General features: G+C 36.6%; 1 protein-coding gene across 2 annotated transcripts in view; it reads right to left on the reverse strand.

Annotated features, from left to right (window-relative positions):
- NETO2 (neuropilin and tolloid like 2) overlaps positions 1–22,355 on the reverse strand; it is a 36,036-nt gene that overhangs the window by 5,446 nt on the left and 8,235 nt on the right. The window contains exons 2-8 of one of the 2 annotated variants that reach the window (XM_030026441.2): positions 17,960–18,016; positions 16,318–16,458; positions 14,079–14,327; positions 11,584–11,628; positions 11,367–11,494; positions 7,563–7,791; positions 2,469–2,582 (exon numbers count right to left, since the gene is read on the reverse strand). In XM_030026441.2, the coding sequence (XP_029882301.1) occupies positions 2,469–2,582; positions 7,563–7,791; positions 11,367–11,494; positions 11,584–11,628; positions 14,079–14,327; positions 16,318–16,458; positions 17,960–18,016 (963 nt within the window). The remainder of the gene's footprint in view (positions 1–2,468; positions 2,583–7,562; positions 7,792–11,366; positions 11,495–11,583; positions 11,629–14,078; positions 14,328–16,317; positions 16,459–17,959; positions 18,017–22,355) is intronic. The other variant, XM_030026442.1, reaches the window with a different exon arrangement.

Consider the following 22,355-nt stretch of genomic DNA (forward strand, 5'->3'; position numbering starts at 1 on the left):
AGGAGCTTTAGCATAGATATATTCCACTTTTAACAGTCCAGTTATCAAGTCAGTTGAAAAAAAAAGGGGGGGGGGGCAGGGGGGAACCAACCAACCCAAATCATATGACACTTTTGGCTAATACTTCATATGAAAACACACAAGATGGCAGCATCAGAACAAAATTGTTTTCCATACTTAAAATTCTTACTTGAAGATTAAAATTTTCCAGTTGGATTTCTGTTCTGTAAATGTTCTTGTCCTAGGGGACTAAAAGAATTCTACACTGAGACTCTGCAACATTTGCTAATGGGGGAGAAAAGCACTTCAAGACTACGTGGAATAAAATGTGGTAGCCTAAATGCTGCGTATTATTTTCAGATATCTGGCTCCTGCCATCTGGATGTGTGTTATGCACCTAAGTACTCCACACACTCTGCATGGAGAGGGTTATATACCATCATATGCTATTTGAAACAATCCATGTACTAAACAGAGACTCCTAAGGAATTGGCTGATAAGAACTTATGTCTGAAATACAGTTCTACTTCAGAGCTTAGACTGTTTACTCTGAGTTATATTTACACCTTTAATGTGAAGAAGGATATCTCCCCTTGCCCTGCCTAGCTTGGATCTTAGTGTTACCATACTTCATGGGAGGTATGAATTTCAGTGCTATGGCAGTTCTCTCATCTGCATCTAGGTTTCTTAATTCTTGGAAGATATTCTAATCAAAAAGTTGTCATGCAAAAGGTGATGTCTTCTCCAGTCTCTTAAAAGAAATTGCACACAACTGACTTTTCTATCAGTTTTTGTGTCACTGGGCTTAGGCAAAAGACAGGTCAATATGCTCAGATTTAGGTAGCTATCGATATGGACTAAATAAGAACTCTGGCTGTCTGCAGGAATTGAGCACAATTGTGAGGAGCTTTCTTTTTAATGCTAGATATTGCTCATTGGGTTGCATCAGTCTCCCTTCAGTCTACCTTAGCTGGCAATATGGATCCAGTCTTCAGCTGTCTCTTAATTATCTGCTGTGCAAGTATTACAGCAGAATTTAGTATTCAACATAAAACATGGTAAGTTATTCAGCACCAGATACAGGAATTTACAAATATTGGGAAAGACACTTTCCTCACATTGTGATACAGTTTTCATGGAATTAATTTTTTAAATACTGCAGTACGTGAGTGAAGTGTGGATTCTAGGCAAGATTCTAGAAAGCAGTTGGTAAAGATGGGAAAGAGATCTAGAAAGTGCACTTAAGAGGGAACATTGAATATTATCAAAGCTAAGGATTGTTTAGAGGAAGCTTAGTTTTACACTGGAAACTTGGGAGTTATGGATCAATTTTGTTAACTGAAAAGCTTCCGTAACATACCTTGCACTGGAGTATTTATTAGTGGTGTGAAGTTTTTTGTTTGCCCAAAATGCAATTTCAAAGTAGTTTTTTTTAATATTTATTTAATATTTACTAGACATTTAAGCAGGATTTGTGTGTTGAAAAGCCATTTTATTTCAAGATTTTCTGTAGAGAAGGTTTTGACCCTTCCTGCAGGGTCAGTTTCTCTTTCAAATGGAGTACATGTTTAAATCTTTCTGGAGTTTTGTGTTCAGACCTATTTATGCCATTCTATTTGTCAAAAAAAAACCCAAGCACAAGCTTGTTGTTTTATTATTTTCTTTTAGCAAGAAAAATTGTTGACCTTAAACTGGTTTTGTTCCAACTCTGAAAATTCAGTTATTGTTGAAGTACAGGTGAATATATTTGTGCTTTAGCAGAATAACAATTTCCTCAAGTAATGAGAATTTTTCCTACAAAACCTGATATTGAAACAAGTCTTTACTGTAGTTGTGATGGTTTAAACAATACTGCCCTGCCCCATGTTCTAGAAGCAGTGATTTACATGTGTCTATTTTCTGTAAGCGACAACTTCTTGCTTCCCAACAATTCCCCCTTCCTCCCACCCCTTCTCATACCATATGCAGCAGTTGCATTTACCCCGAGATAATCTGTGATTAACAACTTAAAGCAAATGTTTTAAAATTGTATTTGTTTTTGAAGATTGTTATTTCTATTTCAGCGCTGAGAAAAGCTTTTTGTGCCTGAAGGCTTGTCTGTCTTTTTCCAACTCTGTATTTTTTCTCTAAAAGGTATTACCTGTCCCTGTGATCCTTGCTTCATTTAAAGTTTAGAAATGGACAGGATGCAACCTTGCAAATATTGAATTCTATTTCCTCTTAAGCTGACATCCTTTTAAAATAGAGAATATATGCTGAAGGGGAAGAAATTTAATCATAAAGCAGTAAGGTCAATATTCAGGATGCTTACATGTCTCCTGAGTTTAAATAAAAAATTTGGAACAGCTTCCTGAGATTAGTAAATAGCTGTCTTCAGCATATTTCCAGGAAAAAGACATTTCATGCCTTTCTTGAAAGGCAAACTGACCAGCCTAGTTCATAAAGGCTATACTTTGCACCATATTCACCTCTGCAGTGATTTTCATCCCAAGGGTATGCACAGTTTTGAATGCCATTGCAGACTAAAGAATTATTGATGCACATGTTGCTATGGCAGAAGTAAGTGTTGCCTGAGCAGGGAGCTGCAGGAGAGAAGAGAAAGAAAACATTAGGAATTTTTCAGTAATTGATGCATTGCAATAAAACTAGTAAATTCCTGTTATTTTTTTAACATGCATACTCATTCTTTATCTGTGTTTTAAATGCAATCACTTTTCTTGCACATCACTAATTATCGGATGTTTTACTCTCTATGCATGTGGTTGCTTTCAGGTCTATTATCAATGCTACAAAAAAAAATTACTGCTCAGAGTGGGTAGCAGATAGAGACAGTCACCCAACACAGATAATGGAAGAAGGCTTTAATACTTGCCTTTAAAAACTTAATACTTAAAAATCGCATGCTCATCATCAATTACATATTTATTCAGTCTGCTGTGCATCTGCTATGTAGATATTGTGAAGCAGTTCCTGAACATGTGCATTTTAGGGCCCATTAATATCTTAAGGCAAATCTGATTTCAGCTTGTGGAGGACTGCTTCAGTAATTGCAAGAGATTTCAGTAACTGGAGGCATCCAAGTCATTCCTGCTTGTGAATCAAAGCTCTTAGATCCTTCTATTAGAGCTAATGCAGGGATTGAGAGAGTAGTTTAGCTTTTTATCTATCTGTCTATATATAGTTAGAAATTTGAAAAAATAAGTTAACTAGAAAGTAGACCTAAAGATTTTATGTTTCCATGAATGTTTGTTATAGCTCCTTGACATTAGAAATATATATTAAAAAAAATGGTAATAATTCTTTTCAGGATGGTGTATAATATACATAGGGAATTCTTTATGAATTCAGGGCACTGGTCAAGAAATTGATTTTTCCCTTTCTCTGTCTCAGTAATGTGGTATTTTTATGATAGAAATGTCTATTATTAGTGGAGTCAGTTACATATTAAACAGCAAAGATGTGTGATAGACATTCTACTACTTGGTTTCATAGAAAGAATTTATTCTTGAGCAGTCTGGATTCTCTGAAACATAATGCGAAACCCAAAGGGTACAGCAGAGGAGGGTGACTAGTCCTGAATACAGCGTGTTTCTCGCTTATTCCTTCTGTTAGGCTTCAGAGTCTCAGTGACAAAGAGTTACACCTAAGAGAAAAGAAAGTTCAAACCTTTAATTCTGAATTTGCATTCCCTAAATCTAATATGCATTTTCTTCCCATTTCTTACTCCACTGAATTTTGGTAACCTATGCTTCTTGGTTTTAAGCTTTTGTATTTTCTTCCTGTTATTGCTTAACCCCTGGCAACCTGGCAAGAAGTTCCATACAGGAAGCTTGTGCTTTAGCTGTAGCACAAGTGCTGTAGTACTTTAACATAATACAGAATATATTTAGAGTGTATTTTGGAAGAGTTTATCTATGTAATTTCAGTGTTTAACAATGTCATGGTAGCTATCATATGTATCTTCCTCGCTCAACTGAGTTGAGAATTTAATTGTTTGGAAAGTTGATTAGTCTGAAGAACACTGCTTTAAAATATGATCAATGCTTAGGAAGATATAGATCATTATATCAGTTATGAATGAGATGTCATGTTAGACGCAAGCAGGGTCAGGTGCCCTGGGAGGAACAGAGACACAGTGAGTGTGCAGGGATGAGGCTGAGAAAACCAAAGCCTACCTGGAGTTGAATATGGTGAGGGACATGAAAGGCAACAAGAAGGGCTTCTTCAAGTGCATCAGCAACAAAAGGAAGGCCAAGGAAAATATGGGCCTACTACTGAATGGGACAGAGTGGAGCTTCCCTCGATGCCTAGGAAGGTGACAGAACAAATGATCCTGGAAGCCATTTCCAAACGTATTAGGGATAAGTACTGGGAGTAGTCAGCATGGATTTATGAAGAGGAAATCATGCTTGACCAACCTGATGGCCTTCTGTGATGAAATTACTAGCTTCGATGACGAGAGAGTGGTGGATGTTTTATATCCTGACTTTAGCAAGGCTTCCAAAACTGTATCCCGTAATATCCTTGTAGCGAAACTGATGAAGTACAGACTACATAGGAGGACAGTGAAGTGGACTGAAAACTGACTGAACTGCCAGGCTTAAAGGGTTGTGATCAGAGGCACAAAGTCCAGCTGGAGGCTGTCACTAGTGGTGTATCCCAGGGGTCAATAGTGAGGCCAACACTGTTTAACCTCTTCATTAATGACCTGGATCTTTGGAGAGACTGCACCCTCACCAAATTTGTAGATGATACAAAACTGGGAGGAGTGGCTGACAGACCAGACAGTTGTGCTGCCATTTGAGAAGACTGGAGAAATGGGTTGACAGAAACCTCAGAAATGTTCATGATGCAGACTACAAAATAAAAGGCTCTTGGCCTTATTAGCACACATGGGGAGATAAGACTTAGGTAGTTTTTCCTTCCGAATTTGGAAAGAAAGATTGTGCAAGCATCATTTAAAGATAATAGCTTAAAAAGGCTATGTATGTAACAGGCTGCAATATCTACTAAAATATTTCTGACTGTGAGATAATGGAGGATCTACGAAATTCGTGTCCAGAGTGGTTGTCATAGATCCATGTGTATCTGCTGGTGTTTCCATATGGATCTGTGTGGTGTTGTAGTTCTTCTGGAGGCACAGAGGAAGATGTAAGACACATTCCCTTTCTTATTTCCCTGAACAGGGGAATTTTTTCATGTTTCTGTATTTTTGGATGATGTATTCTGCTGTTGCTTCTCCATCCGCCAGCACAGTCTCTATTTTACATTCCTGTGTAGTCTCTTTAATATTTTTGGGGGATGGCTTTTGTTCACAAGTTCAGAAAGATGGGACAAACGGACTTCATTTTCCTTTTGTTTGTTATTTGGGGAGTACTAAGTCTAAAAGCCACAATGACTGATCAGTTCCAGTCCAGGACTTCAAGGACATAGCTGGACTCTTCTCATAACAGCTGCCTAAGACTGGTGCAATGTTCACAGTGTTCTTTGTATCTAGCATTATTCATGTATTGAATCAAGCCAGAAATTAAATACATTGATTTTTAACATTGCTGTTAGCTGAATTAGTCAAATCTGCAAGCAGCACTAGGTGTGTTAGGTGACTGTCATGCACAATTAGTGCATTTATGTAAATCTTTTCAGAAATATTGATTGTTTTCATGGTTGGCTTCATACAATTACAAATCATTAGTAAGGCAGAAGAGAAAGATAGCTTAATGATCTGAAAATAAGATAAGCGCAGATTCACTTTTTTCAGTTAGAAAAATTGCTTATCACTAGATTATTTAAAAATACATGAAACATTTTTCAGATACATAGTTTTCAATTACCCTATCCAAGAAAGACAGTATCTCAAGTTAGAAGATAAATAAGAATAAGCACGTACCTTTGCAGATTTTCTTCTGCCAATGACTTTTGAGTTGCTTTAAAATCATAAGTTTGGAAAGTTACCTAGCTTTAGGACTAGTTACTGTTTTAACCTCTTGCACTCAAAAAAACCCCATAAAAACCGTTGAAAAACCCAAACTCAACAGAAAGAGAAAAAAGCAAAACCTACTCCAATATTTATATTACAAAATAGATAATTTCCCTGGCAAAGTTCATAGCATTTTCTAGATTGAAAGCTGGAATAACTTGCACTATCACTAATATTAATAATTGTATTGAAATAAAAGCTACTGGAAAAGCAGTCATCCATTTTGCAAGTTGTGCTTAAAACTCATACTTACTGAAATTCACAGTATCTAAAGCTTATTAAATGCCTATTGTAGGTTAAACAATAGACTAGTTTGAAACATGCAATTGTTTATTACTACCATGTACGCAAAGTAAGCAATAAGCTATTTCTCTTACAAGTCTCTGTTACTTTAGAAAGATTGTTTTACAAAAAGCATCTTTTCTCCTGTGTTAAACTTTACTGCTCTATGGAACAGAAAATAAAATCTACTTGTTAACTGTAACCTGAACTTTTTTGCAAGGTGGTGACCAGGATCCCTTTCAGGACTGGCTACAGACATGTTAGTTCTGTCGAAAAAGTTCTTTGACAGGAAGTCTGTACTACTTATTCTTCAAGGAGAACTTTTTAAAAACCTTTAGCCCAAGCATAGGTCTGATTTCCTGAAGTGGTAGACATGTTTTATTCAGCTCTCCCCATGTATCTCAGATCTGCTCTGCAGTTCTATAACTTAGTCTACTTTAGCGCTGAAGATGCCACTTATTTTCAGCTTCTGCAATGTGGACAACGTCATCCTTTGTAAATATGTGAGGCAACAAAATTCCATTAAGTTCAGAGAGAAAGAACTTACAAGAAAATATCACAAAAAGCATGCTTTCAAGAAACATCTTAATTTACAATGAGAATAAAGACTATCTTTAACCCAGGCTATGGAATCCAAACAGAAATCCAGATTGCATTTACGGCTCTGCTTTTAATATAGCCTTCTTAAATAAATTTGAATTTAACTGCTTATCCATGGTTGTGTGACACAACTGGGCTTTGCTAAGGGAGCATGTGTGGGATCGTCTAGAGCCACATGCAGCTGAGAAGGAGGTAGCAGCTTACGTCTAGCTGGAGTGGGTGTATTTCCAGATCTGAAATTGAAGGTAGAGCTGTGGATAGGAAGAAGATCCAGACTCTGCAGGGTCACATGTGTTTTCTAGCCTTCTGAACATCCAGTGTGGGCTTGAGAAGAGCCTGTTGCGGTGTCTGGCAGGGAACTGGAAGATGGGGGCTAGTGGGAGAGCACACATCAGTCCCATTGCTGTCTTTTTTAAGTAAGTCTGTGCTCATTTGTAGAACTCTTTGTGAGAAGGACATAGCCTAGGGCTGTATTATTACTGAATTCAAATGAAAAATAAACCTTGTAAGAACAGAGGAAAGTCTTTCTTCAGGAACCATGCTTGTAACTGTAATAAAGCAAGTATTTAATTTATCTGCTAGTATGTGAAACAGAAAAAACCTTTTCCGTGTGTTCCTGCTGCATAATATATAGCTGATGCTTTTCCTAAAATACCTGAAGTACCCTGATACCAGGAGAATAGGCACTTTAAAATCTACTTACGATCCACAAATGAAGTGAACAGCATTCTGAATCTGCTTAGTCTACTGCCTTCATCTGCCCACATTCGTACCACACCTGTCCCAGTCTGCAGCATGACATCGTTTGCTACAGTGCTGCAAAACTTTGCCTTCAGGTTTTCAATAGAACTACTTCCATCGTATACAGCAACAAAGTTTCTTTTGCATTCATTTGAATGCTCCATTTGATAGTCCAGAAATCGCAAATAAATCTGTTAGAAAAGAGAAATTAGTGTCTCTAGGAAAAGTAATACAGAGAAGACAGTTTTCTTTCTTAGCAAATCTCAAATAGGATGTTTTGTCCCCTTACACATATGTGTAACTCCCAATTCACAACACTTAAAACTTACATTTTTTCATTAAATGTCAATGTGCAGTATTACTTGAAATTTGTCTTAAGTATCTGTTTCACTTCTCCCCCTCCCCAAAACAATCTTTACTTAATAATTTACTCTGATGTATTTCTGCTCCCCTTGAAAAAAAAAGTAAAAAGCTTGCTGAAGAAAGCCCTAAGCAGCTCTGCTAAATGTGCAGTCTATTACTCTAGAAGAGATACAAGAAACGCATAAATGTGCTGAAAGAATTTTAATGGTATTTTGACTATTCTCTTTTCTTTCTTTTTAATTCATAAAAACAATGTTAAAATATAAGGGAAGGAGTCTAGTCAGAAAAGCTGAAGTAAAATAAGGAAATTAAAATTTGTTGCTTCAGAATGAAAGCTAATTACTGAACCATAGCAGTTTTAAGGAAGACAAACCATGATGTCAGGAGTAATTTGAATAAAAATGGAAGCAAGAGAAAAGTAAGCTAGCTATCTAGGAAGAGTTAATAAATTTAAGCCAGTCTTAATTCCTCCAAAAGCAGAAATCTAATCCAAGAGAAGGCAGCGTATGTGTTAGAACATATGCAGCAAGGAAATTAGAAGACGAAGATGGCACTTGAAGAGGAAGCAAATAATTTATTTTGCTGGAGCAGGAAACTTGTCCAAGATTGTAACTCAGTTAGAATTACATGAAAAGATCACAGGGCTTTTTAGTCTCTTGAATGGTTGTTTTGGAATTCTCAAAATTCTAGTGAAAGTTGATGAGATACGTAAGTCACTTAAGCATACTGCAAAGTCCATCTTTAAAAATTCCTCAGCTAGCCATTAGTTTGACAGAGAAGAAATCTATCCATGTGGAGGCTGAGGTCTCCTGTTCTGTGGGAGAAGAAGTGCTCCTCCTATATCCATGAGGTCTTCAGTACGTTCCTCAGGCAAGCTTGGGTCTAGATTGTATGCATTTTGAGTACAGTTTACAATTACCTCTCTGGCTGATACTAGGGATGCTAAAGACCTTTTGCACAGTGTAGTTTTTCATGTATCTGCCTAATGACAAGAATCTCAAACTCTAGTTTGTGAAGCTGGGAAGACAGGGTAGATGAATCCCATGCTTACTACTGCTATGTTACCTGTTTTTCTGCCCTTCTGGCATATCTCACTTTTAACCTCAGCTAGTGCCAAAGCCTTTTAAAACTGAATTTTGAAGAATTCACTAAAACAAAACTAACCACCTTTGGGGGTGGGAGGGGAAGATACCCCCCATATGCACTTAACAGGCTCTAATGAAAACATGGTAAAAGAGTACAGGAAAAGACAGGTGACACTTGCACACCCTGGCGTTTCCCTTGCAGTGTTTTCCAGAGGCAGGTTGCCAGGACTGTCTCTCCTTGCACATTCTGTGAAAAGGTGCAGCCTGTGCCATATTATCTCAGGCTTCATCTCACTGTTTTGTGATTTTCAGTAAATATATATGTATTTTTTTTTTTTCCTGCTGTCTTTGTTAGATTTACTGCTGGAAATTCTCAGCTACATTAAGAACCTGTCTTCCACTGATGTCTTATCTCACAAACATGGGTGTGAGCTGTAAGTGCTACTATTTGGGCTGAAATATGGTATTTTCATTTACCAATTGACCTTATATATCTGCTGTAAAATTACAATGGAAGCTAAAAATAAATTAGCACACTTTTAGTAGAGCTATTCTGTGTATGAAAAAAAAGAAATAATTCCATTAGAAGAGCTCAGCTCTGCAAAAGCTCCTTCTGGTTAGTGTGTTAGGCAAGTAAATATAAAAGGTCCTCACTCTTAGATTATTTTGATTATTCTAGTAATTTTCTGAAATCTGGAGGTAATGTATTAAATATCTGTTATGCATATTTTAAAAGTCTTTTCGTTGCTGCAGTTGTGTCAGTTTTAAAAATTTATTTTTATTACAAAATCTAATTGAGGAAATTAAAAATATCTCTGCTTATTTTTCTCAAGAGACTGCACCATATCAGATCTAATGGATTTTATCATCGTAATTCTGCCAGAATTTAAGCTTAAGAAACCACTGTCAGAATACTAAGAATTATTTTTCTGTAATGTTTTAATTCAGTAATTTAGGATGATGATCTAATCTCAGGACTGGCCCAACTATAACTCTGCCTTCTGGCAACATTCAATAATTTGTTAAAATACTTAAGCATAAGACCTGGTGCACTCAAGTGGCAATGTAGAGAGAAAATGGTTTTATTATTGTTTCTGGAAGAACTGCTACTATTACTTAGACTAGTATAGGGCTCTTGGGAGTTGAGTCACTTCCTCAAACTCTTAAATATATTAATGGAGTTTTAGTTTCTTTCTTGTCTTGTCCTCTTATTACCATCTTTTAGGTTGCTGTTTCAGAACTAATTTGGAAATTGGTGAATAGGGCTGGTTAGTTAACTATTAGGAGTGTGTAAGAAGGCATAGAGTAGGTTTGTCATCTTGGCAGCTACTGCTTAAAAATATTTCTTAATTTCTATGTACATGCAAGCAGTGGTATGTGCTTTAATATACAGAAACAAAATTAGACGTGTATGCTATATGGAGAAAAATATATATTCTTCAGTGCAACTCGTAAGTAATTAACAAGCATATGATCCTGAAACATATACCTGTTGTTTGGTTTTTTAAACAGGCTATAGCTATTGTATTTTGAAATTAGGAATAGGATTTTATCCTTCTCTTTGCCCAACAATAAAGCTCAAGTTGTATTTAACGAGCACAAGATAGTAATGTTTTCGTAAGCAGTCTCTAGTTCTGCAGACACAATCAAAAATACCAGGTACCTAGGTAACTAATGCTGATTTTTGGCTCAAGCAGCTAATATGCCCCTTTAGGGCTTGGGCAGAAAAGCTCTAGCAAATTTTATTGTGGCACTTTAAGAGGGTGTGATCCTACAGCTAAGTCAGAAGAGAAAGAGTGATAATTCCTCAGCTGTTTCCAGGTAAAGCCTTTCATTTTAGCTCAGACTGCTGATGAAAGTGGGTTTTAAGGTGCTGGATTGTGAATTAGACTGGGAAGGAGCAGGTAAATGTTCTGTTGACTTTGAACAGAACCAAATTCTCCAATAGAACCACTACAGGCAAAATTTTAAACCATGCAGCAAAATTTACTGGAATTTATCAAAGCTGTTAGCCAGCATTTTGCCTACGGTCTCCCAATAAAACCAGAGTCCAAGTCAAATGCCCTTGAAAATTGTTGCTTAAGCAGTTTTTACAGTTATTTTCTATTTTAAGTTTCAAATAATAGGAAGACAACACTATAGACTTGCTGTATAAGTTTAATTTCAGACACAGTCCTCTGTATGGATTTCCTAAGTCACTGATACATGATTCATTTCAGTGAAAGTGAAACATTATGCAAAACACAGCTAGTGACTATTACCTGTTACTAATAACTTGGGAAACCCATTACATACTGAATGATATGAGTGAAACCCACCTTAGCATTTGGAGTAGCTTTAATTGTCCATATGCAGTCAACTGCTTGTCCCGGTTTTGTTTTTCCTTCTTGTTCTACTTGACTGGAACGTACTATTCCATCAGCTCCAGAGAGCTCAAATTGGCAGTCTAGGGAGAAGATATGCCTTGGTGTCAAATGCAATATGATATTAATTTAAAATTTCATGTATAAAGAAATTGTTACTGTAATACTAGACCTGGTATGGGATTTAAAATACCTCCTAGGTAAGTGAAGTCAGGATCTGTAATAGAAAGAAGTCATGAATTACAGGGGCTATCAGTGCTTGAGAATCACTTCAGTGTTTAGTATAATCTGTCCATTTTTTATTATGTCACAATACAAATTGCCAGAAAGTTTACTAATCAATTAGATGGTACAGAGACAATATTTTTTTTTTTTTTTAGATTATAGCATTATTCCACAAAGATCGACCTTGTCTGTATAGAGTAAGCTCAGATTTCCAGCATAACACCAAAAATTACTATTAGGTATTTTATTCCTACATTACATTCTGAATTTAACTATGCCAGTTTTCACTGAAATCATTGGAGCTGCACAAGAATACAGGGGATCTTTCTGTGTCTATCATCTTTATCAGATTGCTGTCTGTCTAGTTCTGAAAAATTTGAACTGGAGTAGTTTAGTAGAATATACCAACACTTCGAAATTGCTAATTTCTATTACTAAAGAATATAAAGAAGGACTGTTCAATACTAAAGACACTTTTTCCTTGGGTACCCCTGCCTTTTAGGCCAGGTAGCACAGTTCTAGACATCATTTATGAAGGCAGAATTTCACCTTGATTGCTCCTCTATCTCCTCTCTTCTACATGTGATGTGTAGGTAGTATATGTATCTGTAGTATATACTGTAGTAGTATACAGTACGCATACTGCCAGTGAAGTAAGAATATACTTTTTCATACTGGTTAACTGATGGTACTTGACTTAACTGGGACTAGGACTTGGCTAAAAATGAGTCTGTAATGGGCTGGGATGTCCAAGGCTTACATTTCAGTGATCCAGGTTAGTGTTTCCTCACAAATCAGCATAGAAACTTGCAAGATGCACCCATTCACAGCTGTGGCACAGAGAATCACCACAGAAATCACACAAATCATAGTGTGTGTATGTGTGTGAAATGTTAGTCTATGCAAAGAAAGCACTAGTTCATGCAAAAGTGCATGCCTGTTTTGTACAAAATTCTTTTCCAAATGAAGATGCAGAATTTGGCTCTTTCTGTGATCTTTTGAATGTTTTTCTGTACAGGGAGTTTATCACTTCCCCTAAAATGCCTCAGTCCTGAGCTTAAGACTCAGTACAGCTGAGAAAATGCCTTCTTTGCCCTCCTTTGTTTTAGTCACCTGTAGTGAAATCTATGATCGATGTATGCAAAATTCTGGGAGATTTTCTACCTTCTTTGTGAACTGGTTTTTCTTAATGAAGTGGGGGTGTATGTGCATGTCCCCTTCCATTTTCACGATCCCAAAATATTTTACCACACTCCATGTAAATGCAGAGGAAAGAAAAGGAGAGTATTGATCCTTCAGTTGCTACAATCTATTGTGAAAATAATATACAGTTTAAATGTATATTTCAAGTTCCAGCCTGGAACTAGGCTAAGTTAGTTTTGAAAGTGATGTTAATGAAATTACTTTGGAAATGGTTTTAGCAAAATACGTAAGTATTGTCCCTAAGAAAACATTTTAGCATGTTATTCCCAGTGGAGTGGTCACCATGTTAATCTGAAGAGTTTCCAAGCCTAAATCCTTAGCAAGGTATACAGTTCTATAAGCAGTAATATATAATCATGTATAGTGTTTTCATGTGCTTTAGGGGTAAAGACCAGTTGGGTAAAGATGACATTAAAAAGTTATGCCTGTGTACAGATTTATAGTAGTAGTAGAGCTGACATCTGTACATAGTCTTTTGTCCCAAAGGACAATAAAATGCTGATAACTACACGTATAGTATCTATGAACTACAGCAGTCAAGCATTGCACAAGGACATCAGGTCAAATTTTCTTGTAAAAAGAATGCCCTGCCAGTTTTAAGTGGCCCCACAGAGCAGATGTACTTTTTGTTTGTCTAAAGGCACTGTCAGCACATTATCCTCTCCTTCATACCCTGTAAACTACACAGTACTTTGAGCAAAGAACAATTCTGTTGTCTGATCCTGTGGTTTGAGGGAGATGAGAGCTGATGCTTGGACTGTATAGATGTTTCCTCTGGCTTTTCAGAATGGAGATTTAAAATGTTTTGCATCTGGCTGTAAGTGCTATTGTAGATTTGCTTCAGGTGTTTTTGTTATAGTGTCTTATATTCCTAGAAGATAGGCTGTTAAAAATGACAGCTATTTGTCTACATAAATGCTCTTTCCATTACTACCACTGGTGAAACTGGTACAAGTTAGAGTAACAGAGGGAAGTTGCTAAAGCCTTCAGCGTGAACAAGATCAACTGACTTCTTCACTAGCAAACTATAGACCTGTAATTTCCTTCAGTCAATTTTCCAAAGTGGTTTTAGTCAAGTATGCTGTAGGATTAGCAGGACTGAGACTGTAACTATCGCATTGTCACTCTGCCTTCATAAGAACTTATGATGAAATACAGCTCTAGACTGCTAGCATAAACACATCCACGGAGTTCCATGGGAGCAGATGGTCATTAACTCAGAATTTTAGGCATCTTTACCTGGTATAAATGAGTACTTTGCTTGAAATCCCTTTCCTTCCAGCTCCTCATCAGAAGTAAACTTGATCCACATAAATCTCCCCGTTGATCTAATTAGTGCAGGACTTTTCAGACCACAGTAACGATTAATGAGAGGGGAGAAACCAAAAGGTCCATCTCGAACCTCCAAATGATCAAACCGACATTCAAATGAGGGTTCTATGTAATAGGGTTCATCAAAGGTCAACTCAATTCTTTGTCGTGGAGCAGCTAGACATAAAAAATCGAGCAAAAGATTAAATGAAGATCTATATAAAAAACACATGAAGACATGAAATAATGAAGAGACAGGCCTCCAAAACAGCAAGATAAAAAAGAAACTGGAAACTTCTCAAAATACATCTGGCAGTCTGCTACAAAAACTCAGGTGCACGGTAATAAAAATTTAAAAAATTATTGTGTAGAAGATACTTTTTCATGGAATTTTATGGAATTTTTTTGCTTGCCGATCTTTATTGTTGAAAATTCAGAAATGACATAAATTTAATGCAGCACATGTAACAGATATTAACATATAAGCAAAGGTATTCAAACAAGGTTTAATATTAAAAGATAGAAATTAAAACCAGTGTTCCGTGAAAGCAAAGTACATAAAGGATGAAACATTGAGGGATGCGGAAAAGAATGGAAAAGAAAAAGATACGAAGAACTACTCACTGGTATATATCCTAAACATTAAGCCCAAATTTGGAGATCCTTTGGCAGGAGACATCTTTTATTAGAATATTCAGAGAAGTGTAAATGCTTCATATATATTACTAATATGCAGGTGACTACAGATGTTGGTAAGTCTGAACCAGTGACAGCCTAACATCAGGATTTGGATCAGACCCCTAAATCCTGATGAGATGCAGCTATGGCTACTTTGTGACTGGAGTTTCACATCTGTAGTTTGGAACCATGACTTTATATTGCATGAATAGCTTTAGTGTTTCTTGGTCTTGTCATCTATTGAGCTACATGAACTTTCAGATACTAACTGGTATCTGGAAGGACAGCATTAAAGAATCAAATGCTGTCTGCTGCTTCTGAATGCAAAAAGGATTTACTTATACGTCTCTAACACTCTGCTTAGACTCTTACACCTTACTTATACATGAGTTAAAAACATTCATAGCTGTTTGCACATACTGGCAGTGGTCTGCAGGGAGAACCGTATCGTAGCTAGAAATTGTGGAGGACCTTGGTCTCACCCAGATATCCGTAACGTTTGTGTATAAGGATTGTGAGGACAGAGGTGTGGAAACTGATTCTGTACCCCATGGAAACTGCCTCATGCAAGGGAGATCCAGCAATGGACCTGGCATGTCTGAACTCTGAAGCTGGACAGGATATCTGCTCTCCAGTGCCTTCACTGGCAGGGAAGACGCCAAACTTCAGATATGCATGCATACAAGGAAAAATGAGGGTGTCTGTGAACCAGTACTATACTGTACAAATAAAAACTCACTGAAACATATTACTTGAAATATTTCAATTAATTGATATGAATCTGATGATTAAGCTGACTAACGTTTTTAGCTGACTTCAGTGGATTTTGGGTGCATTCTAGTAAGAAGAAAAAATAATTACTGCGTCCCAAGTCTTGCAGGCTTTATCCAAGATATTCTCATTGGAATGTGGTTTTACTCTAGTTAATGAAATTTTTTTGTCCTCATCACATTATTTTAATAGTGACCTCAGCAGTGCTAAAATCTCCGTATTTTTAGTACAGTGCTATGGTAGTCAGATGTGTCTTTTTTATTAATAAAGGACAGCATAAAGATTTTCTGCTTGTGACACAGACTTAGAATAACACAGTATGGTCTGGTAAATGCTGAAGATAGTCTTCAACCATCTTTGCAGTTCATTATCAGCAATACTGGAAGTGATATTAAAATAACAAGCTACAATTTTTATCTTAATAGTTCTGTGCCTTCATAGATTACAGTAGATCTGATGCTGCTTTTTCTGGCTGTGAGAGTATGTCTTACTCTGTATAGCTAATTCCTGAATGTTTGCATTTTCTATTAATTTGTTGTTATTACTTCAGAGAGCAATCTTAGCTTCTTGTTCAACCAAATGACTGCAGAATTGATTATATTACCAGTATGGCTATACAATACTTGACAGTATAGTAAAATGACACAGTTTTAACAGTTCAAGATTATCCATTTAACGGTAAGATTACAACACAACAAAACAGAAATACAGCATGTACCTTCTAAGATATAGATGCACTCTTGATTTGGTGGGTACATGTTAGGGTAGTTTGGTGAAGCAAAATGTCCTCCATTACTTGTCCGTACCCAGTTGTCACACTGGGTAGGAGGAATGCGATTCACTCCAATATTTTGCCCACCTTAAGTGAAGAAAAAGTGATCACATAAATTTCTCCTGCAAGCATGTGAATTTGATTTTGCAGAAGTAAAACACTGTCATAATGCATATTCTATAAAAGAAGAAAGTAATCTATTTTGGTTGAAAACCTTCTTCTATGTCACTTGTTAATATCTAGCTAGGAAAATCTTATGTTTAGTTTAGTGATGTGGTATACCCTCAAGAGATCACAGTTTCTGAGTATCAAATATGTCCAGTAATCCTTGGGAAGGGAAGAGAGGGAGTAATTTTTTTTTACCCAAGGCAGTTTAAATTTTCTGTTGCTTTTCCTTCTAAGTCAAAGAGTCACAGTGGCGGCCAGTACAGCAGCATTATTTTACGGCTTACGTCTTCTCCATTCCTATGCAAATATAATCCAAAGTATTCGTTAGCTTTTATCATTTTTTCGCCTGATTCCAGAGTATAGTGAAGTACATGGCCCTTAGACTGAATATCTATTTACAATAATTTGTTGGAATATAGAATGCTTATAACAGACTGAATTATAATATGTAAATACACTAAATACAGCAATGGTAGTTAATAAAATTACTAGCAATAGGTAGATTGCACTGGTAGCTAAGGGTCTCATTTAAGATCCAACCTCTTCTTCTGGATGTACAGGGAAATATGATCCTTGACTAAGATTATGCAGTTCACTAAGGTAGTGTACCACACTGGACAATTTGCAGGAGCTTTGTTAGTTCAGATTTCCTTATCCAAGGAGAAAGAAGTTGGGAATAGTATGATCTCTCTGACATTTTTCTTAAGTAGCTTTGGCCCTTCTTGATATCACCAGAACTGGAGAGAATAAGACACAGGATATATGGTTTCTGCTAGATTTTTCCTAAATCTCACAGGGTGCTCTCATAATGTTATTTATATTTATGCAGTTTTTGTTTGCAGACCTTTGAGAGGGAGTCCATGCTGATACAGGTCTTAGCTGCCTCCAGTAAATTACATCACCTTCCACTGGTATCTTGGCAGCTTTTTGATTTATGGGGGTGAAAACTTAGTCTCTCCTGCAGAAATTGTTCAAGGAAATTCTGTAGGTGTCAGTTCAAGGAATTATTCTCTCTCAAGTGTGGGTTAATCCCACATAGAAGAAAATAAGGTTTGTGAAACTGATGCCTTCCTGACTCAGCAGGCTTCAAAAATGTTTGTGGGTGGACTATTTGAAAAGCTTGTTGTCAGAGACATAAAACATGAATTTCTGTGGTGGTTTTTTTCCCACCTCTAAGGTTTAAAAGCATAGAATTTTAACTGGGTAAGTCAACTTCCATGTTCTTTGTGACTGGATGGCTTTGTTCAGTCGGAAAAAAATTCAGTAAATAGGGGGGACATGGAAAATACAGGAATTCATATTGGTAATTCAAAAGCTATTAATACCTGAATACAAATACCTTCTTTCACTTATATTGCTTAATTAAAAACTATAAAACTGTTACATTTTTTGAAAGAAAATCATCAAACCAAAATTGTACCTTGTGTCTTCTGTGCAACGGCAATCCCTTCCACTACAAGGATTGTTACTAGCAACACTGATGAGAGAAATTGGACAGGAAAAAACATCAGTAATTCATCAAAACTATAGACTGTTTTCTGCAGTCCCGAGTCATGCAAATCCTAGAATCACTAACTGAAACAACTGAGAACATACAAAAATACTTAATTCATTTATGTGCTTTCTTAAAATTTCAACTTTACGAAACCAGTGCAGTCTAAGTGCGCTGTTGGCTCTTCTTCCAAGTTCCTTAAGAAAGTGTATATAAGAATAGCAATTTATTGGTTGAGGGGACTTTAAGTATATTTTCTAGAGTATCTACTAATTTGCAAGCATTTCATAAAATTACATGGTATCTATCTTCTGTATAACTTCTATGTCCTGAAATGAGATGTTTCACTGGTATATTGAACCCGATTTATCCTAAAACTCCATTTGCCTAACATGTACAAAAGACTTTTCCAGCTTCCAAGAAATTAATCAGGATCACAGGAGACACTGCATGGTCTTATTCCTACATGGATGTCAGGATCACTATAGGATTGTGCTTGCAAGACTGGTTGTTGTGATGCTGCCACGATACCAGTGATTTCTGCAAATGATGTGGCAGTAGAAAACAAGCAGATACAAGTTCTAATGATGTGGAGAGACTTAGTCTGAGCAGTGACAACAGCTAGGATGTAAAGACTGTTAGGAAGTACACTGTTGCAAGCACTCTGGTTTGCCAGAGTGTTGTGTTAGTTTCAGGTTTTGGTACATCCTGGTGTTTTCTGGACTTGAACTGACTAAATATTGAACCTGTTAAAGATTCTGTTATAGTCTTTCCTCCGACCTTCATTCCTTCCAGCTGTCTAGATGGTTTTGCTTTTGGCCTTTCCCTTACGTTTATACTTTCCTTGCACCCAAGAAGCGCCAGTCTGAACAGCACATACTAATGATTCCATATTCCACTATTCACCAACAGTTTTAAAGCAGGCTTAATGTCCAGATTTTCCTAAAATGCTTTGTCTCCTCAGATTGTTAGGGATTACCAGGAAGGGAAAAGAGAATGAAATAGAGTATATAATTATGCTACTCTTCATATCTTTCATTTGCTTCCATCTTGAGTATCTCTATAATTCTGGACGTGTATCTTAGAGAACTAGTTAAGTAGGCTAGGACTCTTTGCCCTGGACAGAAGCTGGCTGAGAGGAGATAGGATACAAGTTATAAAATCACAAGTGTCATTGAGATGGTGAATAGAGAGCAACTACTTGTTGTCTCTTCCAATACAGGAACCGGGGGTATCAGACAAAGCTAGCAGGTGGCTTGTTCAAAGAAAACCAAGATCTTTTTTTTTTTTTTTTTTTAATGCAGATACTGCATAATGCATCCTTGAGGTAGAAAATTCTGTTTCAGAAACCCCTTTTGCCATAAGTTGTTTGAAGTCTAAGATAGTATTTGGGGCAAATATAATTTGCTGTACTTCTATACACTTTCTGGTTTTATATCTCTGTGAAAGAAGATACCAGGCTAGATGGACCTTTGATTTGACCTGGTATGGCCTTTCCCATGTTCTTAATCTACTTGTTAATACTAAGTCAGACAGGCATGGCCTCACCACTGCAGGAAAAAAAAGATTTCAGCAGGAATTTTATTGCCACATTCAAGAAGTTCATTTTATTTTCCCAGTTTTCCCCTCTTGTTGCTCAGGCATTTTAGTGGCTCATGCTGAAACAGCATTTTCTCTATCTGCGATTTTCCCTGTGTTGCTGTTAGACTTTCAGCCCTTTAGAGAGTTCCAGAGTGAGCATGCACTGACTGTGAACAATGGTGATCTTGACTGAACTCATCTAGATGCTACTGTAATGTTGACATAGATGTGTTATCTTGGGGAAAGACAAAAGGAATCAAAGTCTGCCCCGAAAGTGTCTATCTAGCATTTGTGTTTTATTATATATGTTTCTGCTGCCCTTTCTTCTCTCTACCCATATTAAATCATACTGTATATCATTATGAGACTTTCCTCATCAACAACTGCTTTTTTCCCTTGTAAATTGAGTTCACAACTGTAGGTGTTTTAAAATACCATATGGGTCTTGCAAACAAGTGTTATGTTCCTAGACACTCATTTGATTTTGAGAGATGGATTATAAGATAGTAGGTTAAGACTTAGGTAGTTTTGCAATTTCCATATTTGCAATAATTTGCATTTTCATCAATATTAATATACTGAAAAATATATTTCTTAACTGTCATTATCCCAATACAAATTATGAATTGTTAGTTATTGCTGACTCACCCTAGATTGAAAATTCATCCTTCAGAAGAAAGTATCTAGTACCTATTACTGGTCTTCAAGTTATGGATGTTCACTAGTCTTTAAAGCAAATAGAATAAACAAACATCCCATCTTTATTAACATATGATTGACATTAGTTTTCAGCTATTTTTAGTTTTTAATATTTCTTATATAGATGCTACTATTTAAAAAAAATTTTTTTTGTGGCTTCTGTGTTTAAACTGTGCACTCAAAGATCTGAGTTTAAGTGCATGAACTTATAATGCATTTGTACTCCTGGGACTGCTTGTCCCTAACAGAGAATATTACAGAGAATCTTGATAGTGGTTATAAAGTTGTCTACGTATTTTCTTTGGTTTTTTTCTACACTGGTTCTGGAGCAACACTTCAAAGTTGGCTTTTATTGTTAAAGTAAATGCAGTTTCCACAATCCTATGTAAATCATGTGTCAGTATGTTCTTCTATTGAATTAACCTTTCTTAAAGATTTGCTATGCCCACTCTCTATTTTGCAAGGACATAGCAATCTCTTTATAACTCGTTGTGCTGCTTCTTAAAATGTGAAATGGGCTTTGTCTGTTTTTCTTAAAGCAAACAAACACAGAAATATGAGTGAAGTAAATACTTTAATGACTAACAAAATTAATGCACATAGTCACTTTCAAGTAACAGTGAAAATCTGGGGGTTCATTGGTTTGTGTTGAGGTTTTTTTAGTACAGCTATCTACTATGGCTAACACTGTTACTGTATACCCTCTTTTTTTTCTTTTTCACCTTTAAAATATCAGTAAGCATCTATGTTTATTTCAGTGATTGTGCTCTCTTGTGCAGACAGAGATGCCATAAGAATAGATGTTCAGTTACACTAACCAGTGATTTCCCTTCTTGAAATGATGCAGATACAGAAACAAGCCTCCTAAAAGGACTTCAGAAAATCTGATTTGCTTTCACTAAAGCCTGTGCCGTTTCTATTAATAGTCCAGAGCTGTGTATGTGTGTGTAAGTGCAAAACAACAGTGCGTATTTCCTGCAGAACAGCATGGATATGCAGGCAATTACAGAAGATAAATGGGCTGAATATTTGTTTTACTGTCTTCCTTTTGTGATGTTATATGGATGAGTGGATATACTAAGTATGGTCCACCTTCTCTTTGTTCCCTGCCCTTTTCACTGTCTTCATTTTTAATCTCTTCCATCTCTTGCCTTTCCCTGGCAATGCCTGTCCTCCTCATGCTCTTAATCTTAACCACCCTTAAGATGTATTCAAAGCAGCCCAGGTAGCAAATGTTTAAGGGCCTTCCTTTGCCATTACTTTTATCCCAGGTGATAGTAAGATAAAGAAAAGAGGTGTCTGTGACTAATACTCTGTATGTGTCCTTATCTCTGTGACATTGCTAGCAAAAAGGTGGAGAGAGGACTTATATCTGTTCTTCCCGAGAGTACTGGGCAGGGATGCCTGAGGTAGTATTGCCTTAAACCGCATGGATTTACATGACACAGTATAATGTGGGATAGCAAACAGGAGTTTTTTGGCTGAGAACAAAGCCTATTAATGTTCACGATGAAAGGAAAAGAAAGAAAGAAAAAAAAAAAACAGTCAGGGTATTTTTAGATCTTTTAGACTGCTTCCATTACCCCATTTTTGTGTGCATTTTAAAAACAACAAAGCAATCACTTGGTGTCCTAAATCCATACCACTTCCTGGAAAAATATTTTTGAATCTCAAAGACTAACTTGAACCATACAAGTCAGTAAGAAGGAAGGAAGATGTCTAGGGAAGAGACAGATCCCGTAGGATGGTGCAGTGTGGAAAGCTAGTGCTGAACCAGTGTCCTGGTACTGCATGTGGGGACACAGACACAGCAATTAGGGGATACCGAACTACTTTCATGAAAAGTCTTGTAGCACTTTCAGAAGGATGAAGAATGATCTTGTTATTTCTGATAAATTGAAATTCAAATAGTTATAATGCACCTGAACTTGCAATGGGACACAGTATTTCTCTGCTCCTTCTTTTTTCCTCTTTTAGACCATATTACATATCACTGTGCCATGACTGTTCTTCAGTGTGCATGAAAGGTAACTCTAGACATAGC

Source organism: Aquila chrysaetos, chromosome 9 (assembly GCF_900496995.4).
Source record: "Aquila chrysaetos chrysaetos chromosome 9, bAquChr1.4, whole genome shotgun sequence".
In the NCBI taxonomy this organism is placed as follows: Eukaryota; Metazoa; Chordata; class Aves; order Accipitriformes; family Accipitridae; genus Aquila; species Aquila chrysaetos.